General features: G+C 44.1%; 1 protein-coding gene across 1 annotated transcript in view; it reads right to left on the reverse strand.

Annotated features, from left to right (window-relative positions):
- The window catches only part of LOC120029523 (vesicle-fusing ATPase), a 46,752-nt gene that overhangs the window by 9,998 nt on the left and 12,070 nt on the right, over positions 1–24,684 (reverse strand). Inside the window, exons 2-10 of the mRNA XM_038974781.1 lie at positions 16,665–16,750; positions 16,035–16,134; positions 13,538–13,577; positions 11,771–11,937; positions 11,284–11,391; positions 10,935–11,010; positions 6,620–6,775; positions 2,944–3,143; positions 571–736 (exon numbers count right to left, since the gene is read on the reverse strand). Of these exons, the coding sequence (XP_038830709.1) occupies positions 571–736; positions 2,944–3,143; positions 6,620–6,775; positions 10,935–11,010; positions 11,284–11,391; positions 11,771–11,937; positions 13,538–13,577; positions 16,035–16,134; positions 16,665–16,750 (1,099 nt within the window). The remainder of the gene's footprint in view (positions 1–570; positions 737–2,943; positions 3,144–6,619; positions 6,776–10,934; positions 11,011–11,283; positions 11,392–11,770; positions 11,938–13,537; positions 13,578–16,034; positions 16,135–16,664; positions 16,751–24,684) is intronic.

Genomic DNA, 24,684 nt, shown 5'->3' on the forward strand with positions numbered 1-24,684 from the left:
CAATGCAGGCCTACACTGCAGGAGAGACTTTTAAAAACATTTTTTTTGTTTTTACATGAAGGGCTTGACATTAACTCAGGATTTTACTTGGTCTGTAACACCATGGGCCAAATAGGTGACTGTAAAATTGTATTGTGTAGTATGACACAAGAAACAACTTTACAAAATACAACAAATTATCATTACCATACAGAGAATTAGACAATGTAGGCTACCCCTCTGCCTATTGGTATATTTGCATATTCAAGCCTGTCTCAAAATACAACACTGCACCTTTAACACACAAGCTTTTTACCTGACTGGCTTTTCAAAAACAGCTTGAAATGTAACCTACAAGTTTTGTGCTCTTAAAGGAAGCGGAAACTCCCCATTGCTGACCTACACGCATCTATAATGTGGCTAATAACGCGCCAACTAGCTAAGAATATCAATCGCAATGTGCGACTGAGCTCTGATCTGAAAAGCACATTCACTCGCGGGTGATTGAAAGACCGCTCGTGGGCTACCCCCCAGCAAAAACAATTCTACTCCGTTGGCAGTCCTGCAGAAGGTGTGTGTGTGTGTGGGTACCTATGACCAAGATATTGTTGAGTTGCTCCACTCCATCTATCTTGGACAGCAGTTGGTTGACCACTGTGTCGTGGACGCCCGTGCTGCCCGCCATGCTGCCCCGCTGCTTACAGATGGCGTCAATCTCGTCAAAGATGATGATGTGCAGCCCACTGTTGGCGCCCAGCTATTGGAGGAGAGATATGGGTGAATGATGGAGGAGGGAGGAGGATACCAATGGCCTCAGAAAGTCAACGCAGCGCTACATAGTGCCAGTATCTACACTGAACCAAAAAATAAAACGCAACATGTAAAGTGTTGGTCCCATGTTTCATGAGCTGAAATAAAAGATCCCAGACATTTTCCCAGACATTGTTGTGCACACATTTGTTTACATTCCTGTTAGTGAGCATTTCTCCTTTGCCAAGATAATCCAACCACCTGAAAGGTGTGGCATGTCAAGAAGCCGATTAAACACCATGATCATTACACAGGTGCAACTTGTGCTGGGGACAATAAAAGGCCACTCTAAAATGGGCAGTTTTGTCACACAATGTCACAGATGTCTCAAGTTGAAGGAGCATGCAATTGGCATGCTGACTGCAGGAATGTCCAACAGAGCTGTTGCCATAAAATTGAATATTCATTTCTCTACCATAAGCCTTTTCAATGTCGTTTTAAAGAATTTGGCAGTACACCCAACCGGCGTCACAACCGCAGACTACGTGTAACCACGCCAGCCCAGGACCTCAACATCCGGCTTCTTCACCTGCGGGATCATCTGAGACCATCCACCCGGACAGTTAAACGGTTGGCTTGCACAACCCGAAGAATTTCTGAACAAACTGTCAGAAGCCGTCTCAGGGAAGTTCATCTGCGTGTTTGGTCGTCCTCACCAGGGTCTTGACCTGACTGCAGTTAGGCGTTGTAACCGACTTCAGTGGGCAAAAAAGGATAGCTATTGGCACGCTGGGTAAGTGTGCTCTTCACGGATGAATCCCGGTTTCAACTGTACTGTGCAGATGGCGTCGTGTGGGTGAGCGGTGTTCTGATGTCAACGTTAAGAACAGTGGCCCACGGTGATAGTGGGGTTATGGTATGGGCAGGCATAAGCTACGGTCAACGAACACAATTGCATTTTATTCAATGGTAATTTCAATGCACAGAGATAACGTGACGAGATCCCGAGACCCATTGTCGTGCCATCCACCTCCATCCCCATGTTTCAACATAATGCACCATGTCGCAAGGATCTATACACAATTCCTGGAAGCTGAAAATGTCCCAGTTCTTCCATGGCCTGCATACTCACCAGACATGTCGCCCATTGAGCATGTTTGGGATGCTCTGGATCGACGTCTACGACAACGTGTTCCAACCAATATCCAGACACTTCGCACATCCTTTGAAGAGGAGTGGGACAACATTCCACAGTCTACAATCAACAGCCTGATCAACTCTACGCAAAGGAGATGTGTTGCACTGCATAAGTCAAAATGGTGGTCACACCAGATACTGATCCACGCCCCTACTTTTTTCTGCATATCTGTATTCTCAGTCATGTGGAATCCATATATTAGGGCCTAAGGAATTGATTTAAACTGACTAATGTCCTTATATGAACTGTAAAATCTTTGAAATTGTTGAATTTATATTTTTGTTCAGTGTAGAATGTCAACCCCTCACACCCATGGCTGTTCTGGGCTAAAATCTCCTTGGTGTGACCCGAGTGAAAACTAAAACCCTTTCAAAGTCTCTTCATCCTCCCTCTGCTCTGGCATGGAGGGACAGAGTCTGCCCAAACAGAGAAAGAGTGAGAGAGACCAAAAACTAGAGATAGCGAGAGCAGAGTGGGGGTTATCCGTCCATCTCTGGCCCGGTCAGTCTCCAGACGTAGCATTTAAAGCAGGTGAGGAGCTGGGCTTATTATGGGCTAGGTGAGAGGGGGGCAGGGTTCAAGATAACCCAGCACCTCATTAGGTGGTGAAGAGTGAGGCCGTCACTGTCACACCGTCATCACTACGGGTGCTCAATACACAACTGCCCCCCCCCGGTATGGAGAAACCCAATGACTTTACCACTGTTATCATTTCTAATATGCCTCCTTAAAAAGGGCAAATCAATCTTCTCCAGAAGAAATTTGCTTCTCTGTGTGGATTTGTGTGATGCTTATCTTTGGTTCGTGGCGTAGGGGTAAGGATTGGCCTCGGGGTAAGGAATCCTTTTAGTCTGACATCTATTTCATTGACTTGTTATCAGGCATGTTGTGCTTGATAACCACAGGAGTAATTGCAATGAAGGTACTGGGTGTATTTACTGGTGTGTGTGTGTGATTGCATGGCTCTTACAGAGTTTTCATGTATGTTACAGAATATTCACGTGTGTCCCTCTCACCCTCTTTTGCTCGTCCTCTGCGTCGGCGAACAGCTTCCTGATGTTGGCCTCGGACTCTCCCACGTACTTGTTGAGGATCTCGGGGCCGTTGACCACCTTGGGCTCGCGGGCGTTCAGCATCTTCCCAATCTGCCTGGCCATCAGAGTCTTACCGCAGCCAGGAGGCCCAAACAACAGGATGCCCTTCACATGCTTACAACCTGCAGGGGAGGGATGACGTCAAAAATGTTAAAAAATCGAATGGTTTAGGTGCGTCACGATCGTATCAGTTGGCGAGAAAAGCCCTTAGGCCACTGTAGCGCTCTACGCTAAGTACACTTCCATGTGCTCTACAATGCACTGTATGAGGTGACTTTTCCCTTTACGTCGTTGTCTGATCTCATCTCTGATTCATACATAGATACCCGAGTATGAAAAATCCCCAAGGTACTCAAACTTCACAGGTTCAATTTGGGAAAATGAGGTGGAAAAACAAGATGAAAAAAACCTAGATTTACTGCAATTACTGCTATGATTCAATACAAGTTGACTCTGATGTGTTTCTCATAAAGATCACGTCTTGTTATTGGACCCAACCAATTTGGAGCAGTTTTGGGGCTCGATTGAAAACCAGACTGTGTTGGTCCTGTCGTAGCTTATTGCAACTGTTCAGTGAAATTTGCTCCACACTCATTGAGAGGCCAGAGATGAACATCAGCCCTCCCATTTAGACCTGCTGAAGGGAAGACAGTTAGGGGTAGTAAGGAGGGGCTCCAGGTAAAGCATTGCAGTATTTGTGTGTGTGACCCCTTGCTGTCTGCCCGACATGGAGGGAGTGAGAGGCCACACACACACTTCCCCCCTACGATCAACTCTATCAGCACCTGCCCTCCCTGACACTCCCCAATTACACCCTCACCTTTAGACTCTCGTCTATCAGGGCTCGCCATCTCATTAGACCATCCAACTCCTGCACACCGTAGCACCCAGCAGTCCAACTTAAAGAGATACTTCAAGGTTTTGGCCATGGAGCCCTTTATCTACTTCCCCGGAGTCAGATGAACTTGTGGACACCACTTTTATGAAATAACACATATGGAATCATGTAGTAAGCAAAAAAGATGTTAAATTCAGATTCTTCAAAGTAGCCACCCTTTGCCTTGATGACAGCTTTGCACACTTGGCATTCTCTCAACCAGCTTCACCTGGAATGCTTTTCCAACAGTTTTGAAGGAGTTCCTACATATGCTGAGCACTTGTTGGCTGCTTTTCCTTCACTCTGCAGTCCAACTCATCCCAATTGTGGAGGCCAGGTCATCTGACGCAGCCCTTCATCACTCTCTTTCTTGGTCAAATAGCCCTTACACAGCCTGGAGGTGTGTTTGGGGTCATTGTGCGGTTGAAAAACAAATGATCGTCCCAGATGGGATGGCATATCGGTGCAGAAAGCTGTAGCCATGCTGGTTAAGTGTGCCTTGAATTCACAGAGATAGAATTGTGCGGAGGCATATATCTGGGGAAGGGTATAAAACTATTTCTAGAGTGTTGAAAGTTTCCAAGAGCACAGTGGTCGCCATCATTGGAAAATGGAACACATTTTTCCTACCTAGACTCTGCCTAGAGATGGCCGTCCGACCGATCTAAGCAACCGGGCAAGAAGGACATTGGTCAGGGAGGTGACCAATGACCACTCTGTAGTTCTGTCAGAGTTCCTTGGCTGAGTTGGGAGATACTGGCAGGACAACGGTCTCTACAGCACGTCACCAATCTGGGCTTTATGGGAGAGTGGCCAGACAGAAGCCACTCCTGAGATAAAAAGGCACGACAGCACGACTGGAGTTTGAAAAAAAGGCACGTGAAAGACTCCGAGCATAAGGCAAAAGATTCTGTGTAACTCTTTGGCCTTAATGCAAAGTACCATGTTTGGAGAAAACACCATCCCTACCGTGAAGCGCAGTAGTGGCAGCATCATGCTATGGGGATGCTTTTCAGCAGCAGGGGCAGGGAGACTGGTAAGGATAGAGGGAACAATGAATGGAGCAAAAGACAGGCAAAGCCTTTGAGAGAACCTGCTTCAGCGTGAAAACGACCTAAGACTGGGGTGAAGATTTACGTTCCAACAGGACAATGACGCCATGCAAACAGCCAAAGCAATGCTGGAAAGGCATTGGAACAAGAATGTGAAAGTCCTTGAGTGGCCCAGCCAAAGCTCAGACATGAATCCTATTGAAAATCTGTGGAAAGACTTGAAGATTGCTGTTCATCGCTACTCCCCATATAACTTAACACAGCTTGAAAAAAAAACAGATGTGCAAAGCTGATAGAGACATACCCAAGACAACGCAAAGCTGTAAATCGCCGCTTCTACAAAGTATTGACTCAACTGAGATATTTCTGAATTTCATTTTTAATACATTTGCAAACATGTGTCCACTTTGTCATTATGGGGTATTGTGTGTGGATAGGTGAGAAAAATCTATCAAATCTATTTTGAATTCAGGCTGTAACAACAAAATGTGGAATAAGTCAAAGGGTATGACTTCATTCTTTAGGCGCTGCACCACTAACTTTCGACATACTGGGGACAAAGACATAAAAATGGTATCCACGAGTTCATCGGACTCTGGGGAAGTAGATAAAGGACCTCGCTGCCAAAATCCCGACGTATCGGCTCCTCTCAAACTCACACTGGACGCCATGAGGATAGGACTGGGGCTCTGTGAGTGTGTGTGTGTAATTGAGAGAGAGAGAGAGAGAGAGAGAGTTTGTGTGTGTTTGCGTATATGCAGAAGAGCACCTAACTTGCTTTCACTATGAGCCATCATTTAGCGATGGGAATCAGCATTGTAATCCGAGACATGTCAAACAACTATTTACCAGTGTACGCATGGAGGGGGGGGCTGTGTCATAACTCACTCACTGACGACTGAGAGCAGCATCCTGAGGAGGACACTGCATTGTCTGTCCAATGACGGAAGCCCTCTTGGGCCTAACCGAGGGAGTCAGACAACGATTTATTTTTCAATAACTAGTTTCAGTCTAGGGTGCAGTTTCACTGTCAAACAAAGAGAAAAGATTGACACTACTACATTGTCAGTCCAATAATAGTATTCCCGTCAGGTCCATTTGTTAGAGGCTTTTCCCCGAAAATAGTCTGGCGTGTTTGTCACAATGTGCAGTACTGGTCTGAGAATCAATGCCATTTGAACACAGAGCCTTATTCATGTCATGGTGTTCCTTCCAGAGACTGATTGAGTGATTTGTTTTGGCAGGCTGCCCCCCCCCCCCTCACAGTGGCTAATGGTTCGGTCTGTCTAACGCTAGGCTGGAACACAGGCTTCCCTGGGACCTCGAAAAGTGGTTACCGGGGGGATATGGTAAGAGACAAATACACACAGTGTGAGCTATAAAAAGAATGAGAGAAGGAAAGTACTAGAAAGAGAGCGAAAAAAAAACGAGTGTGTAAGACAACAGGCATGTGAAAGTACGAGTGAATAAGATGGATTGAGTGAAAGTCGAGAAAGAGAAACGTCTGTTGAGAAAGAAATATGGATGAAGAGAAAGAGACAGCAAGAGGGGAAGAGTGCGAAAGAAATAAAGAGTGCGTGTGCAAGAGCGAGAGAAAGAGAGAGAGAGTGCGAAAGAGAGAACGCAAAAGAGAGGCAGAGACCGAGAGAGAGACAGAGAAGAAGCTCACCCATCTGCTCCACAATGTCTGGAGGGAAGACTCGAGAGGCGAAGGCCCTACGGAAGATGTCGGAGAACTCTTTGTCGAGGCCACCGATGCCCATGCGCTCAAAGTTCCAGTCTGGGTTGATGATAGACTGGCGAGACTCTCTGGTCTTAGACTTCCCTGTAGGGGACACATAGACACAGTTACAAACATAAAGTGCATTCGGGAAGTACTCAGCCCCTAGACTTTTCCCACATTTTGTTACAGCCTTATTCTAAAATTGATTTAAAATGTTTTTTCAACTCATTAATCCACACACACACACACACTACCCCAAAAAGACAAAGCAAAAACTGTTTATTTTGATGAATGTTAACTCATTTCAAAAACTTAAATATCACATTTACATAAGTATTCAGACCTAAGTAATAAGTACTCAGTACTTTCTCGAAACACCTTCGGCAGCGATTACAGCCTTGAGTCTTCTTGGGTATTACACACCTGTATTTGGGGAGTTTCTCCCTTTATTCTCAGCAGATCCTCTCAAGCTCTGTCAGGTTGGATGGGGAGCGTTGCTGCACAGCTATTTTTCAGGTCTCCCTTAGATGTTAGATCGGGTTCAAGTCCGGGCTCTGGCTGGGCCACTCAAGTACATTCAGAGACTTGTCCTGAAGCCACTGCTGTGTTGTCTTGGCTGTGTGCCTAGGGTCGTTGTCCTGTTGAAAGGTGAACCTTAGCCCCAGTCTGAGGTACTGAGCGCTCTGGAGCAGGATCTCTGTACTTTGCTCCATTCATCTTTGCCTCGATCCTGACTAGTCTCCCAGTCCCTGCCGCTGAGAAACATCCCCACAGCATAATGCTAACACCACCATGCTTCACCATAGGGATGGTGCCAGGTTTCCTCCAGATGTCCAGATTAGGGGAGGGTTTGACTTGCAGACTTGCCTAGTTAAATAAAGGTGAAATAAATTTAAAAATATTTCAATCTTGTTTTTATCAGACCAGAGAATCTTGTTTCTCATGGTCGGAGAGTCCTTTAGGTGCCTTTTGGCAAACCAAGCAGGCTGTCATGTGCCTTTTACTGAGGAGTGGCTTCTGTCTGGCTACCCTACCAAAGGCCTTGTTGGTGGAGTGCTGCAGAGATGGTTGTTCTTCTGGAAGGTTCTCCCATCTCCACAGAGGAACTCTGGAGCTCTGTCAGAGTGACCATCGGGTTCTTGGTCACCTCCCTGACCAAGGGTCTTCTCCCCCGATTGCTCAGTTTGGCCAGGTAGCCAGCTCCAGGAAGTCTTGGTGGTTCCAAACTTTTTCCATTTAAGAATGATGGAGGCCACTGTGTTCTTGGGGACCTTCAATGCTAAAGACATTTTTTGGTACCCTTCCCCAGATCTGTGCCTCAACACAATCCTGTCTCTGAGCTGTACGGACAAGTCCTTCGACCACATGGCTTGGTTTTTGCGCTGACATCCACTGTCAACTGTGGAACTTTAAATAGACAGGTGTGTGTGCCTTTTCAAATCATGTCTAATCAATTGAATTTACCACAGATGGACTCCAATCAAGTTGTTCAAACATCTCAAGGATGATCAATGGAAACAGAATGCACCCTTAGGTCAATTTCAAGTCTCACAGCAAAGTGTCTGAATACTTATGTAAATATAAGGTATGTTTTTCTTTTTAATACATTTGCAGAAATTTCTAAAAACCTGTTTTCGCTTTGTCGTTATGGGGTATTCTGTGCAGATTGAGGACCATTTTTTTGTTAAATCGATTTTAGAATAAGGCTGTAACGCAACAAAATGTGGAAAAGGGGAAGGGGTCTGACTACTTTCCGAATACACACTACATGTGCAGACCAGCTGGCTGGAGTGTTTACGGACATATTCAATCTCTCCCTATGACAGTCTGCTGTCCCCACATGCATCAAGATGGCCACCATTGTTCCTCTACCCGCATTTCTAAAAACCTGTTTTCACTTTGTCATTATGAGGTATTGTGTGTAGATTGCTGAGGATTTTTTATTTATTTAATCCCTTTTATAATAAGGCTGTAAAGTAACAAAATGTGAAAGGAGGTTGAATTCTTTCCGAAGGCACTGTACATACAGAGGGAAAAATGTTATATATTATTATAATAATAATAAAATGGTATTTAGCAGATGCTTTTATCCAAGGCGAATTAGAGTTGAAAGGCTGGTCATGGCTCAGACGGATTACCAGGACATGTACTCAAAAGCATGCACGGACCAACTGGCAAGTGTCTTCACTGACATTTTCCTCTCCCTGACTGAGTCTGTAATATCTACATGTTTCAAACAGACCACCATAGTCCCTGTGGCCCAGAAAGCAAAGGTAACCTGCCTAAATGATTAACACCCCGTAGCACTCACTTCAGTAGCCATGAAGTGCTTTGAAAGGCTGGTTATGGCTCACAACACCATCATGATGGAAACCCTAGACCCACTCCAATTCGCATACCGCCATAACAGATTCACAGATGATGCAATCTCATTCTTACTCCACAGTGCCCTTTCCCACCTGGAAAAAAGGAACACCTATGTGAGAATGCTGTTAATTGACAACAGCTCAGCGATCAACACCATAGTGCCCTCAAAGCTCATCAGTAAGCTAAGGACCCTGGGACTAAACACCTCCCTCTGCAACTGGATCCTGGACTTCCTGACGGGCTGCCCCCAGGTGGTAAGGGTAGGCAACAACATCTGCCACACTGATCCTCAACACTGGGGCCCCTCAGGGGTGCGTGCTCAGTCCCCTCCTGTGCTTCCTGTTCAACGACTGCGTGGCCAAGCACGACTCCAACACCATCATTAAGTTTGCTGACGACACAGTGGTAGGCCTGATCACCGACAGCGATGAGACAGCCTATAAGAAGGAGGTCAGAGACCTGGCAGTGTGGTGCCAGGACAACAACCTCTCCCTCAATGTGAGCAAGATAAAGGAGCTGATCGTGGACTATAAGAAAAGGAGGGCCGAACAGGCCCCCATTAACATCAACGGGGCTGGAGCGGAGCAGGTCGAGAGTTAAGTTCCTTGGTGTCCACATCAACCAACTAGCATGGTCTAAACACACCAATACAGTTGGGAAGAGGGCACGACAACACCTTTTCCCCCTCAGGAGACTGAAAAGATTTGCCATGGGTCCCCAGATCCTCAAAAAGTTCTGCAACATCGAGAGCATCCTGACCGGTTGCATCACCACCTGGTATGGCAACTGCTCGGCATCTGGCTGTAAGGCGCTACAGAGGGTAGTGGGTATGGCCCAGTACATCGCTGGGGCCAAACTTCCTTCCATCCAGGATCTATATACTAGGCGGTGTAAGTCATAGACTGTTCTTTCTTCTACCGCACGGCCAGCAGTACCGGAGCGCCAAGTCTAGGTCCAAAAGCTCCTTAACAGCTTCTACACCGAAGGCATAAAACTGCTGATCAATTAATAAAATGGCCACCTGGACTATTTACATTGACCTCCTCCCTTTGTTTTTACACTGCTGCTACTCGCTGCTTATTATCTATGCATAGTCACTTTACAAATTACCTTGACTAACCTGTACGCCCGCACATTGACTCGGTACCGGTACCCCCTGTATATAGCCTCGTTATTATGTAATTTTCTTGTGTTACTTTTTGATAATCTTTTTTTTTACTTTATTTAGTAAAAATTTTCTTAACTCTATTTCTTGAACTGCTTTGTTGGTTAAGGGCTTGTAAGTAAGCATTTCATTTCATTCACCTGTTGAATTCGGCACGTGACAAATACAATTTGATTTGAAACTTTGCACTAGTGGCAACTCTTAGCTCATAGACGGGGGAACGGTGTAAAGCGTTTAATGTATTAACTAAATATTCCATCAATGACATAAAGAAAAGTACTTAACATTGAAAAAAAATGACACTTTCCTCTCTAGGGCCATTTAGAATTTCATCACTCAAAACTTCTGACAGCAAGATGAAAGCCAAACTAAAACTGTGGACAGGGTGCCACCTTGTGGTGGTATTGGGTAACAACAAGCACATGCCACAAATGGATGAAGTCAGTCAGGGTGGTTTAGCATGTGGTTTATTGAGGCCGAATGTCACTTAGTTTAGCCTTGTAAGCAAACCCACTTTAGTTAATTACGCAAATCTCAAGCCTTAGTAATTAAATGTTATTATGCTGAAGAACACAATTTGAGTGCATCAACATGTCAGATATACATGACCCTGATGTACACATACTGTAACGGATAGAGACTAAATCGATGTGCTGTAGCCACGTAATACAAGATGGCGTCACACATGGCCAGTTTTCTGCGTCGGAGCGAGCCAGGGACGACACTTACCAATGAGGGTAAGAGAAGAGCTCTCCGCCTTCTCAAAAACCACCTGGCTGTTTCCCAGCAACAAGCCAATGTCAATCTGTATAGACCACAGAGACAGAAAACAGTTAGGAGTGAGTAGATGGTGGACAGAGAATTGCGCCAGTTTTTCACGAGAATTTACCTTACCATCAAGCACCTTTGGGTGCTTGATGGTGTAACTAGATTATTACTGTCACGATGATTAGTTCAAGTGTATGAATATTACTATGTAATGTAAAGTGTATTAATAATATATAAATGGTATATCTAATGGTGATAGAGGTACTGAGATATAGAGGTCCTAAGGTCGGTCAATTGGTGCTCTACGTACCTTGTGCTTCTTCCCAGAGCCTGCTTCTCCCTTGAGGATGCTGGGGTCCATGGCTTCAATGTCTTTTATCAGCAGGCCAAACAGCTTGTCACAGAAACTAAACACCAGCTAGAGACATCAAGAAAGAGGAAGAGTGGACAATGTTAGAAGGTTAGAATAACGTAAAGCGCCATCAGCATGCAGAACACAAACACAAAAGCGTGGCAAGTTGTCACAATCTAAGAACACAACAAAAATGTTTGGGCTATTAAATCATTCGAGGAGACGTTCGCTCTATGCTACCCCTCAACCTAAAGCCAAGAGTACGACAAAATTCAGCCCTTGATAATGATCCACAGTCAGTTTTGCCACGGTTAAGCTGATCCTAGATCTGTTTCTAAGGGCAACTTCTACCAAGAGCCTGAAGACCACCAAAGTCCTCTAAGAGGTACGCGAGTCACCCCACCCTGTCATCCCAGCGTCCTTCTGTGGGCTACAGTTCCCATACCTGCTGGCCCGCACTGAAGGCCTGGCTGTTGAAGTGCTGGATGAACTCTGCAGCCATCTTGTCTGAGTCGTATTGGCTGCTGTCCACACTCTTCTTCTGCAGGAAATCTATCTCCACCATCATGGTGCCCACACACTGCTTGGACTTGTCAAAGTTGTAGTTGGTCACTATATGGACACCGAGCAGAGAAAGGAAACAGATAGAAGAGTAGCCCAGTAGCTTTTCTCCACTTTACTCCATTTTCATTTTCAAGTACAATGTCAAAAGTCTGATTGGTGTTCATTTGTAGTACCTTGCTCAATAGTGCTATTCACTTTGCGCCATATTCCATCAACAACCAAATCAAGGACAAACACCTTCAGCATCATTGTTTTCTAATGGATGTCGTATATTGAATCACTTGGTTCAATAATACAATGACCACGTGAACGGCACACTGTTGACACGTCACAGCGAGTTCAAATAGGCCTCTGTTGTTCAGGACCTCACACCTGAGAGCGCGCAGTCTGCAACACAGGGCTGAATTTGATGAAGGAACTAGCTGTTCTTTCAACATCTGTTCACAGCCACCTAAGCAGTACCGTAGTTATGCAAATTAGCCAATTACCAGCTCTATTCCAGATCAGGGTCTCTTTACACAGCGACACTTTGCTAATAACGCTTTCAGAGGTGCATATTTTGACTAATATTATGTTGTTATCCTAGGCAGAGCTAGTCTGGTCCCATACTACATGTGTTGTAGCCAACCATCGTTGTTGTCATCCATACACGTTTGGCTTGACAAAGAACGGACACAGAGAGGAGTTGGCCAAAGTACTAAACAGATCTGGACCACCGGGATAAAAAAGGCCCTGCGTGGTCAAGCCGTCATCCGCGGCGGCCGTATACCATTTACTGCCATGCGGCCTCCGCAGAAGTCAGAGCATTACATTTACATTACATTTTAGTCATTTAGCAGACGCTCTTATCCAGAGCGACTTACAGTAGAGTGCATACATTTTATTAAATTTTTACATACTGAGACAAGGATATCCCTACCGGCCAAACCCTCCCTAACCCGGACGACGCTATGCCAATTGTGCGTCGCCCCACGGACCTCCCGGTTGCGGCCGGCTGCGACAGAGCCTGGGCACGAACCCAGCCCAGCCTGGGCGCGAACCCAGAGACTCTGGTGGCGCAGCTAGCACTGCGATGCAGTGCCCTAGACCACTGCGCCACCCGGGAAGCATTCAGACTTCCTGCGCTTCGCGGAGCAGAGCTGTTGCGAAGGACGTAAGGCAGAGCTATAGGACTTAGGCTATTACCATAAGCATCGTCGCTAAAGATATCAGACAATGGGCGTACACTGGCTCGGGCTTTGATAACCTGGCCGAGCTTCAAGACCGCTGTGAAGTAGCCTCTCACCACCACAATCTCTGACGCGATTCATGTGCTAGATCAATCATTTCCCCTCCACCACCCCCTCACTGTGTCCACATAGATCACAGCTAAGTTATGTGTGGCCAGACCAAATTCTTATTTACAATGACGGCCTAGGAACAGTGGGTTAACGGCCATGTTCAGGGGCAGAACGACAGATTTTGATCTAGCAACCTTTCAGATACTGGCCCAATGCTCTAACCACTTGGCTACCTGCCGCCCCATCTGGTGGCTAATGATAGGACAGCAGTTATACAATGGCAATCAATGAGAAGAATTCAGAGAGAGACTGCACTTTGTCTTCCTGCATTCACCTCACAGTTCAATATCATCATGCTTTAGTCTTACCTTCCACATCCTGACCAATGGAGAGGCCTGCCCATTTTCTCTGGGAAAACAAGTAATGTATACAGTCAGTGCACAGTTCACACATTTCCTTTGTATTAACTATGCAAACAAAGACCATATAAAAAGGGCATCACTATTTATAGAATCCAGTTGCCCAGCAACAAGGTACAAACAGGCTTAGGAAAAAGAGACATTCTAACATACAGTACTAGTCAAACATTTGGACACACCTACTCATTCAAGGGTTTTTATTTTTTACTATTTTCTACATTGTAAAAAAATTTGTGAAGACATCAAAATAATGAAATAACACATGGAATCATATAGTAACCAAAATATATTTTATATTCTTCAAAGTAGCCACTCTTTGCCTTGATCACAGCTTTGCACACTTGGCATTCTCTCAACCAGCTTCATGAGGTAGTCACCTGGAATGCATTTCAATTAACAGGTGTGCCTTGTTAAAAGTTAATTTGTGGAATTTCTTTCCTTCTTAATGCGTTTGCGCTAATAAGATGTTTTGTGACATGGTAGGGGTGGTATACAGAAGATAGCCCTATTTGGTAAAAGACCAAGTCCATATTATGGCAAGAACAGCTCAAATGAGCAAAGAGAAACGACAGTCCATCATTACTTTAAGACATGAAGGTCAGTCAATCCGGAACATTTCAAGAACTTTGAAAGTTTATTCAAATGCAGTCGCAAAAACCATCAAGCGCTATGATGAAACTGGCTCTCATGAGGACCGCCACAGGAAAGGAAGACCCAGAGTTACTTCTGCTGCAGAGGATAAGTTCATTAGACTTACCAGCCTCAGAAATTGCAGCCCAAATAAATGCTTCACAGAGTTCAAGTAACAGACACATCTCAACATCAATTGTTCAGGAGACTGCGTGAATCAGGACTTCACAGTCGAATTGCTGCAAAGAAACCACTACTAAAGGACACCATTAAGAAGAAGAAACTTGCTTGGGCCAAGAAATACGAGCAATGGACATTAGACCGGTGGAAATCTGTCCTTTAGTCTGGAGTCCAAATTTGCGATTTTTGGTTCCAACCACTGTGTCTTTGTGAGGCAGAGTAGGTGAACAAATTATCTCTGCATGCATGGTTCCCACCGTGAAGCATGGAGGTGGTGTGATGGTGCTTTGCTGGTGACACTGTCAGTGATTTATTTAGAATTCATGGCACAATTAACAAGCATGGCAACCACAGCATTCTATAGCAATACACCATCCCATCTGGTTTGCGCATAGTGGGACTATCATTTGTTTTTCAACAGGACAATGACCCAACACACCTCCAGGGTGTGTAAGGGCTATTTGACCAAGAATGAGAGTGATTAAGTGCTGCATCAGATGACCTGGCCTCCACAATCACCCGACCTCAACCCAATTGAGAAGGTTTGGGATGAGTTGGACCACAGAGTGAAGGAAAAGCAGCCTACAAGTGCTCAGCATATGTGGAAACTCCTTCAAGACTGTTGGAAAAGCATTCCAGGTGAAGCTGGTTGAGAGAATGCCAAGAGTGTGCAAAGCTGTGATTAAGGCAAAGGTGCCAAATAACACACGATTCCATATGTTTTATTTCATAGTATGTCTTCACTATTGTTCTACAATGTAGAAAATAGTCAAAAATAAAAGAAAAACCGTTGAATGAGTAGGTGTGTCCAAACTTTTGACTGATACTGTATATTTGCAACTAAAAGACAGTACACCTCCAATGAACCATCAGTGATAACTAGGGTGTTCTGACAAAGACAGTGATGTAGGCTAACGTTCCTCTTAAATACGGTCTTATTTTACAACATCTTTCAAGAAGAACATCAGTCCCACAACGGTCAAAAAACATCCGGACCGGGCTAAGGGTTTGAGACTGATAGTTGAACCCACGTATCACCTACTTTACATGACGGACCGAAGCTCTAGGCTACTGTACGGCGCATTAGGCCATTGACACATGTCCAGTCAAGAGTTATCGTGTAGCGCATTGCTACAATCTTGTAAATAGGACCGTAGAGACATTTATAACTGCTTCTGTTCATACTCCGATCTAGTTGTGAAATAAGACCGGCCGAGGAGGAAGTTGCTGTAGTACCTGTGTGCCGGCTGTGGCTGCAGAGTTTATAGAAGGAGAAAGAGCAGGCAGAGACAGGCAAAAGGTCAAAAGCAGCGACAGACATGATAGAAGACAACAGAGAGGAGGAGGAGCTCGCAGACAGACGGGCCATAGTAGCCAGACAGCTAAAGTCAAATACAGTCAGAAGATGGGCTCAGCTTAAGAAGCTCAGACGGTGTCAACTACATCCACACATTGTTTACTGCGCTGCACTTGTAGAAACCAACTATCATCATCGATTAAATGACGACTTTAGTTATAAAAACGCCCTAAAAGATGTAGGTTAGACTTGGTAAATGTATAATTTATCAATCAAGTAAGGATAGCTTTGAACAGTGTGTGTAGCCTATTTTATGAAGGCCATGATGGTGGCTCCTACCTGTGGCAGACTGAAGGCGATGGTCCCCGGGACCACACTCTGGTGGGTCTTCACTGTGAACACAAACTTGTGGGTCGGCGTGGTTCTCACGGTCACGTGACTGCATAGAGAAGAGGACTATCATATCATACAGAGAAAACTACAATATGTATGTTTACATGGATAGCAAGCATGATATTGAGAGAATTTCTGAATCCCCTTTATTGGGTCAAGACCCGACAGAGAGACACAGCGAGACCATATGTTCCATGGTGACATTTTTCTGCTGGGGTGGGTTACTTCTTTCACCAGGTAAGAGCTTTGGTGAGTCCCACACCTGCCCCAGAGGGACAGGTGCAAGGCCAGAGATGAAAAGAGAACAACATTATTTGGTGATAGAGAATGAAATCAGAGCAGCCACAGACAGAGAATGTGACGGCCCTGGGGCTTTTGGCATCACGGCTAGAGAGCTGAGCCCCAGTGATCCACTGTGATCTACCGCCACACACACACACACACACACACACACACACACACACACACACACACACACACACAGGCCTTTGATGTGGCAGAGGCACCTCAGGGCTGGGGATCAAAACACACGCACATACAGCATACAACCATATAGTGGTCACACACATTACTTACCGTTCAAACTGTGGGTCCTTCTCACTCACGACTGCGCAGTTGGTAAGTGACAGTTCGTCTGTTGGGCATCGCGCCGCTTGCATAGTCTGGCAAGGAGAAAAACAGAAACAAGAGACTCGATAACCTTTTTTAAAAAAAAAAGGTACATGTCCCAGGGACGAAAATATTTCCTCTGACATCACATGGCCTATGCCTTTTAGCAAGTATCAGCTATTTGAAAAGATTGTACTGCTAAAGGCTGCTCCAATCCAGTTAAGTAGAAAGGACCTGCGTCATTTCCTCAACATCGCTCCAGAGTGGCGCAGGGGTCTAAGGCACTGCATCTCAGCGCTAGAGGTCTTCACTAGAGGCACCCTGGTTCGAATCCAGGCTGTATCACAACCGGCCGTAACTGGGAGTCCCATAGGGCTGCGCACAACTGGCCCAGCGGCATCCGGGTTTGGCCGGTGTAGGCCGTCATTGCAAATAAGAATTTGTTCTTAACTGACTTGCCTAGTTGCAGGTTAAATAAAAAAATTTAATAAGTGTATTTTGAGGCGTATAGCAAACAAAGAGATTGTCCCACATGTAGCCTAGGCCTAACTGCATTCCCATGTAGATTGTCAACCTATGCTCTTTTTAACCAGATCGCTTCTTTTCAAATAAACATAGTTTTTTTTGCCCGTGTGCCAAACTTCCCATATTGCGAATTAGTGGGTCTAAGACAAATTCAATTTAGCCTATGCAGTGAATGGGGTTGTCACTCCACTCCAGCTAATTTGATTGGATGGAAAAGCTTTTCCTGCTATAGGCTATCCATTCATACATATCCCCAGAAGAGGGAGGGAAGCATTGAAAATATATTGGTGTAAACTGAAAAGAGAAAACAGTGAGGAAATAGGGCTTTGTGGGTAGTGAAGACATGTAGGATGGTTGACAAGCCTCATACAGATGCAAAACAACTCAGGTTTGTTAACCAAAAACAAAACAAAATTAACCCCATTTCACAAAGTGTAGACTAAAGTTCTCCCTTGAGGGATTCTGTTTAAACCAACAGTGTAACTCAAACTATTGCAAATTTCAAGAAAGAAATCAACTGTCTGGGCCGGGGTTTGTTGTTTTGCATCTTCCTGAGAATAAAGTCATTACTCCTAGCTACTTCTTTGGGGAGCCATGGTAAAATTCTAGCAACGTGACACGTCGGACTTCAGGCTATTTTCCAGGCCTACGCAACTTTCTCATAACGGTTGATAGTAACCTTGTAATATAATCACAGCTTTGATGGCGATTTATACAAGCCACAGCCTCTCATACTGCAAAGAGCTACAAGTGTAACATGTTATACATCTCCAGAAAACATTATTTTGAAAACTTCAAATACCCCTGCCTCCACTCTCCAACTTCTGCTGAGTGATATGGCCTAAAAATCTAGAATTTTTCCTAGCGATTCACAGTATAAACTGGAACATGCTCTTTCAAGTGGCACATACTAAAACAGGTGAATCCAGGTGAAAGCTATGATCCCTTATTGATGTCGCCTGTTAAATCCACTTCAAATCAGGTAGATGTAGGGTAGAAGACAGGTTAAAGACATTTTTTAAGACTTGAGACAAATGAGACATGGATTGTGTGTGCCATTCAGAGGGTGAATGGGCAAGGAAAATATTTAAGTGCCTTTGAACGAGGGATAGTCGTAGGTGCCAGGTGCACTGGTTTGTGTGTCAAGAACTGCAACGCTGCTGGGTTTTCACACTCAACCATTTCCCGTGTGTATCAAGAATGGTCCACTACCCAAAGGACATAACGCCAACTTGGCACAACTGTGAGAAGCATTGGAGTCAACATGGGCCAGCATCCCTGTGGAACGCTTTCGACACCTTGTAGAGTCCATGCCCCGATGAACTGAGGCTGTTCTGAGGGCAAAAGGGGGTGCAACTCAATATTAAGAAGATGTTCCTAATGTTTTGTACACTCAGTGGCTCTCTCAATTGAATGATTTCTCTAAATAAGCTTTGTTGTACAATTAATGGTAAAATACACTGCATTTCAAATAGTCAGCAACAATCAAATGAATTCAGAGCTAGTGACATTATATATAGGCTAAATATAAGCCTTCCACAACCATTATCAAAATAGTTTTACCTGCTTTTTTGTGTGCAATAATGACTGATCTGTCTTTCAAGTGTGTCTATGAAAATGCCGTTTTTGTTACTAATTTAACCAGAACCATGCATAATGTACATTCACTAATAATGTCCAACTTCTTGTAGCAGGCATTATAGAAAATTAACACAGGTTTCATAAACGACCTCTCAAGCCCACATGCTAGTGAGTAGCCAGCTAATCAAATGGCTACCCGGATTACCTGCATCGCCCCTTTTTTGCACTAACTCTATGTTTACACACACACACACACACACACACACACACACACACACACACACACACACACACACACACACACACACGATGCTGCTACGGTCAATTATCTATCCTGTTGACCAGTCACTTTCCCCCTACCTATACGTCAGTTAAGAACAATCTACATGGGAATGCAGTCGATATGACCGATTCTGTTGGACCAAACCTTAAAATGCAAACAGGGAGTTAAAACTGCTTGAGGAAAAAGTGATCGCTCATCTTTGTTGTTGTGAGTGGCAGGGTCTTGGTGTGTGTGTGTGTGTGTGTGGGACGGTGCACAGTCACAGCAGAAAGAGCGAAGGAGACGAGACCAAATAGACAACAAGCGGACATATAGTGACTTCAGAAAGTATTCACACCCCTCGACTTATTCCACATCTTGTTGTGTCACAGCCTGAATTAAAAATGTTAAATTACTTTCCCCCCCTCACCCATCTACACACTATACCCCATAATGACAAAGTGAAAACATGTTTTTATATCTTTTTGCAAATGTATTAAATACAGAAATATCTAATTTACATAGGTATTCACACCCCTGAGTCAATACTTTGTAGAAGCACCTTTAGCAGTGATGGCAGCTGTAAGACTTACTGGGTAAGTCTATAGGGCCAATGTCCTTGAGTGGCCCATTTGTTCAATATTCTTCTCTAAATTCTTCAAGCTCTGTCAAATTGGTTGTTGGTCATTACTAGACAACCATTTGCAGGTCTTGCCATAGATTTTCAAGCAGAAGTCAAAACTGTAACTTGTAACTCGGGAACATTCACTGTCTTCTTGTTAAGCAACTCCAGTGTAGATTTGGCCTTGTGTTTTAGGTTATTGTCCTGCTGAAAGGTGAATTCATCTCCCAGTGTCTGGAGGAATTCTGACTGAACCAGGTTTTTGAATTACTTTAGTTCCTTGTTGCAAACAGGGTACATGTTTTGGAATATTTATATTCTGTAAAGGTTTCCTTCTTTTCACTCTGTCAATTAGGTCAGTACTGTGGAGTAACTACAATGTTGTTGATCCATCCTCAGTTTTCTCCTATCACAGGCATTAAACTCTAACTCTTTCAAAGTCACCATTGGCCTCATGGTGAAATCCCTGAGCAGTTTTCTTCATCTCCGGCAAAAGAGTTAGGAAGGACGCCTGTATATACACTGATACACCAACGGGATATTCAATGTCTGCTTTTTTTTGTATTTCTATCCATCAACCAATAGCTGCCCTTCATTGCAAGGCATTGTAAGCAAACAACATGTTTGATTAGGCTTAGAGACTAGGCTTGAAAATCGGCAAGTCCTCATCCTGATAAAGTTATGTCAGACTACTGTCGTCGACACTATAGATTGCAAGCAAATCAAACAATATTTGGATAGAGCCGTCTAGTTTATCCTCTGAAAGTTAGCTTGTTAACTAGCCATATTGACGTGATCTGTTATTAGCTTACATTAGCTATCCAATTGGACATGGTTCATCAATCAATGTAGCTAGCCTATCATGTCTGCCAGCAGCAATCGCGATTAAACAATGTTGAAAAGAGGATAATGTTAGTTAACTTCGCAAGGTAGGCCTACATTGGTTGGAGAGAAAAAAAGTACATTAGGTCTACTATGTACAGTCGTGGCCAAAAGTTGAGAAAGACACAAATATTAATTTCCAAAAGGTTTGCTGCTTCAGTGTCTTTAGATATTTTTGTCAGATGTTACTATGGAATACTGAAGTATAATTACAAGCATTTCATAAGTGTCAAAGGCTTTTATCGACAATTACATGAAGTTGATGCAAATAGTCAATATTTGCAGTGTTGACCCTTCTTTATCAAGATCTCTGCAATCCACCCTGGCATGCTGTCAATTAACTTCTGGGCCACATCCTGACTGATGGCAGCCAATTCTTACATAATCAATGCTTGGAGTTTGTCAGAATTTGTGGGTTTTTGGTTTGTCCACCCGCCTCTTGAGGATTGACCACAAGTTCTCAATGGGATTAAGGTCTGGGGAGTTTCCTGGCCATGGACCCAAAATATCAATGTTTTGTTCCCCGAGCCACTTAGTTATCAATTTTGCCCTATGGCAAAGTGCTCCATCATGCTGGAAAAGGCATTGTTCGTCACCAAACTGTTCCTGGATGGTTGGGAGAAGTTGCTCTTGGAGGATGTGTTGGTACCATTCTTTATTCATGGCTGTGTTCTTAGGCAAAATTGTGAATGAGCCCACTCCCTTGGCTGAGAAGCAACCCCACACATGAATGGTCTCAGGATGCTTTACTGTTGGCATGACACAGGACTGATGGTAGCGATCACCTTGTCTTCTCCGGACAAGTTTTTTTCCGGATGCCCCAAACAATCGGAAAGGGGATTCAGAGAAAATGACTTTACCCCAGTCCTCAGCAGTCCAATCCCTGTACAGAATATCAGTCTGTCCTTGATGTTTTTCCTGGAGAGAAGTGGCTTCTTTGCTGCCCTTCTTGACACCAGGCCATCCTCCAAAAGTCTTTGCCTCACTGTGTTTGCAGATGCACTCACACCTGCCTGCTGCCATTCCTGAGCAAGCTCTGTACTGGTGGTGCCCCGATCCCGCAGCTGAATCAACTTTAGGAGACGGTCCTGGCGCCCTGAAGCCTTCTTCACAACAATTGAACCGCTCTCCTTGAAGTTCTTGATGATCCGATAAATGGTTGATTTAGGTGCAATCTTACTGGCAGCAATATCCTTGCGTGTGAAGCCCATTTTCTGCAAAGCAATGATGACGGCACGCGTTTCCTTGCAGGTAACCATGTTTGACAGAAAGAACAATGATTCCAAGCACCACCGTCCTTTTGAAGCTTCCAGTCTGTTATTTGAACTCAATCAGCATGACAGAGTGATCTCCAGCCTTGTCCTCATCAACACACAACTGTGTAAACGAGAGAATCACTGAGATGATGTCAAGCTGGTCCTTTTGTAGCAGGGCTGAAATGCAGTGGAAATGTTTTTGGGGGATTCAGTTCATTTGCATGGCACTCTGATCACTCTTCATAACATTCTGGAGTATATGCAAATTGCCATCATACAAACTGAGGCAGCAGACTTTGTGAAAATTAATATTTGTGTCATTCTCAAAACTTATGGCCACGACTGTACATAATTTCTAACGGTAGCTTGCAAAGTAAACATTATCAGCTAACAGTACATTGGCAAAATGTGCCATTCTGCTGCTTGACAGGCATAGACCACACAGGATGGGAAATTAACCTAAACCACTCATACTTGTCAGGTATTGTTCACTTCTATAGCACTCAAATATCCAATTAACTGTGGCCAATACTGAGAGATATCGGGACCTTCACGTATCTGAAATGACATGATCAGTTGATGTTTACTGATCTTGAAAAAGTATGCAGTTACTTGCTGTATAACTCTGATGATAGAGCTAAATGTGCGCAATTGTTTTGCATGGAATAATCAGAAATGTGTAGTTCTGACTATAGTCTTCAAGAGGTGATGATATTACAACCAAATAGATAACATTTATTTAACAATCCCTTGAAAACGGCACGTAGCTGTCAATGGTTTTATTGGAGCTTGGGGGTCTCCTTGCCCCGCAGCAGGCAAATCGAACACTCTGCAAGTTATTGTGACGTTTTATTAACAACGACCTATAGAAAGCTTGACCATATATCTTGAGAGAGACATGCAATTGCAATAGGGGCCTAAGTACAGCAGTGTTTTCCCTAGGATCTTTTTCAGCAGGGGTGGCAAAGTGGGCATGGCCAATGGCTGTTCTACTAAGCTAACATATGGAATTGTTTTAAGATGGTCATACCAAGGATCCTTTAGCTATTTGATTTAGAGCTTTAGGACCCGTTAAAAAAGATAGAAAAAAAATAGAAAAAATTATTTCATGAAACATTGAATTTGGATTCACTGCCATTAGCCCATTGAACAATAGCTTTATCCATGGATAAACAGAGTCCCCCAAAAAATCTAAAGGAAGTTTGTTCTGAAGTGTCTGTCCTATATCTGAGCGATAAAAGAAAGAGCAGGAAACAATTAGTTTATTGCCTAAAATTAGTATTTTCTTTGCTATCTCCATATATACTTCCATCATTTTTTTAACAGACTTCTGACTAGTCTTGAGGCATCCTAGAGCAAACATATACAGTGTATTCGGAAAGCATTCAGACCCCTCCCCTTTATCCACATTTTGTTACGTTACAGCCTTATTGTAAAATCGATTAACTAAAATATTTAAAAAACTCTATCTACACACAACAGCATATAACGACAAAGCAAACAGGTTTTTAGAAATTTTTGCAAATGTATTAAAAATTCAAAACAGAAATACCTTACATAAGTATTCAGAACCTTTGCTATGAGCCTCGAAATTGAGCTCTGGTGCATGCTGCTCCATTGATCATCCTTGAGATGTTTCTACAACTTGATTTTAGTCAATTCAATTGATTGGAAATATGGAAAGGAACACACCTGTCTATATAAGGTCCCACAGTTGACAGTGATGTCAGATCAAAAACCAAACCATGTGATTGAAGGAATTGTCCAAGGAACTCAGACAGGATTGTGTAGAGGCACAGATCTGGGGAAGAATACCAAAACCATTTAATTGAAGGTCCCCAGGAACACAGTGGCATCCATCTTTCTTAAATGGAAGAAGTCTGGAACCACCAACACTCTTCATAGAGCTGGCCACCCAGCCAAACTGTGCAATCGGGGGAGAAGGGCCTTGGTCAAGGAGGTGACCAAGAACCCGAAGGTCACTGACAGAGCTCCTCTGTGGAGATGGGAGAACCTTCCAGAAGGGCAACCATCTCTGCAGCACTCCACCAATCAGTCCTTTATGTTAGAGTGGCCAGACAGAAGCCACCACTCAGTAAAAGGCACATAACAGCCCGCTTGGCATTTGCCAAAAGGTACCTAAAGGACTCTCAGACCATGAGAAACAAGATTCTCTGGTTTGATGAAACCAAGACTGAACTCTTTGGCCTGTATGCCAGACGTCATGTCTGGAGGAAACCTGGCACTATCCCTACGGTGAAGCATGATGGTGGTAGCATCATGCTATGGGGATGTTTCTCAGCGGCAGGGGCTGGGAGACTAGTCAGGATCGAGGGAAAGATGAACGGAGCAAAGTACAGAGAGATCCTTGATGAAAACCTGCTCCAGAGAGCTCAGGACCTCAGACTGGGGCGAAGGTTCACCTTCCAACAGGACAATGACCCTAAGCACACAGCCAAGACAACGCAGGAGTGGTTTCAGGACATGTCTCTGAATGTCCTTGAGTGGCCCCGCCAGAGCCCGGACTTGAACCTGACTGAACTTCTCTGGAGAGACCTGAAAATAGCTGTGCAGCGACACTCCCCATCCAACCGGACAGAGCTTGAGAGGATCTGCAGAGAAGAATGTGAGAAATGCCCAAATACAGGTGTGCCAAGCTTGTCACGTCATACCCAAGAAGACTCAAGGCTGTAATCGCTGCCAAAGGTGTTTTAACAAAGTACTGAGTAAAGAGTCTGAATACTTATGTAAAATGTCAAATTTCCATTCATTTTTACAAACATTTCTACAAACCTGTTTTTGCTTTGTCAATATGAGGATTGTGTGTAGATTGAGGGGAAAAAAATACAATTTCATAAA

The sequence above is a fragment of the Salvelinus namaycush genome, chromosome 35 (genome assembly GCF_016432855.1).
Source record: "Salvelinus namaycush isolate Seneca chromosome 35, SaNama_1.0, whole genome shotgun sequence".
NCBI classification, from domain to species: Eukaryota; Metazoa; Chordata; class Actinopteri; order Salmoniformes; family Salmonidae; genus Salvelinus; species Salvelinus namaycush.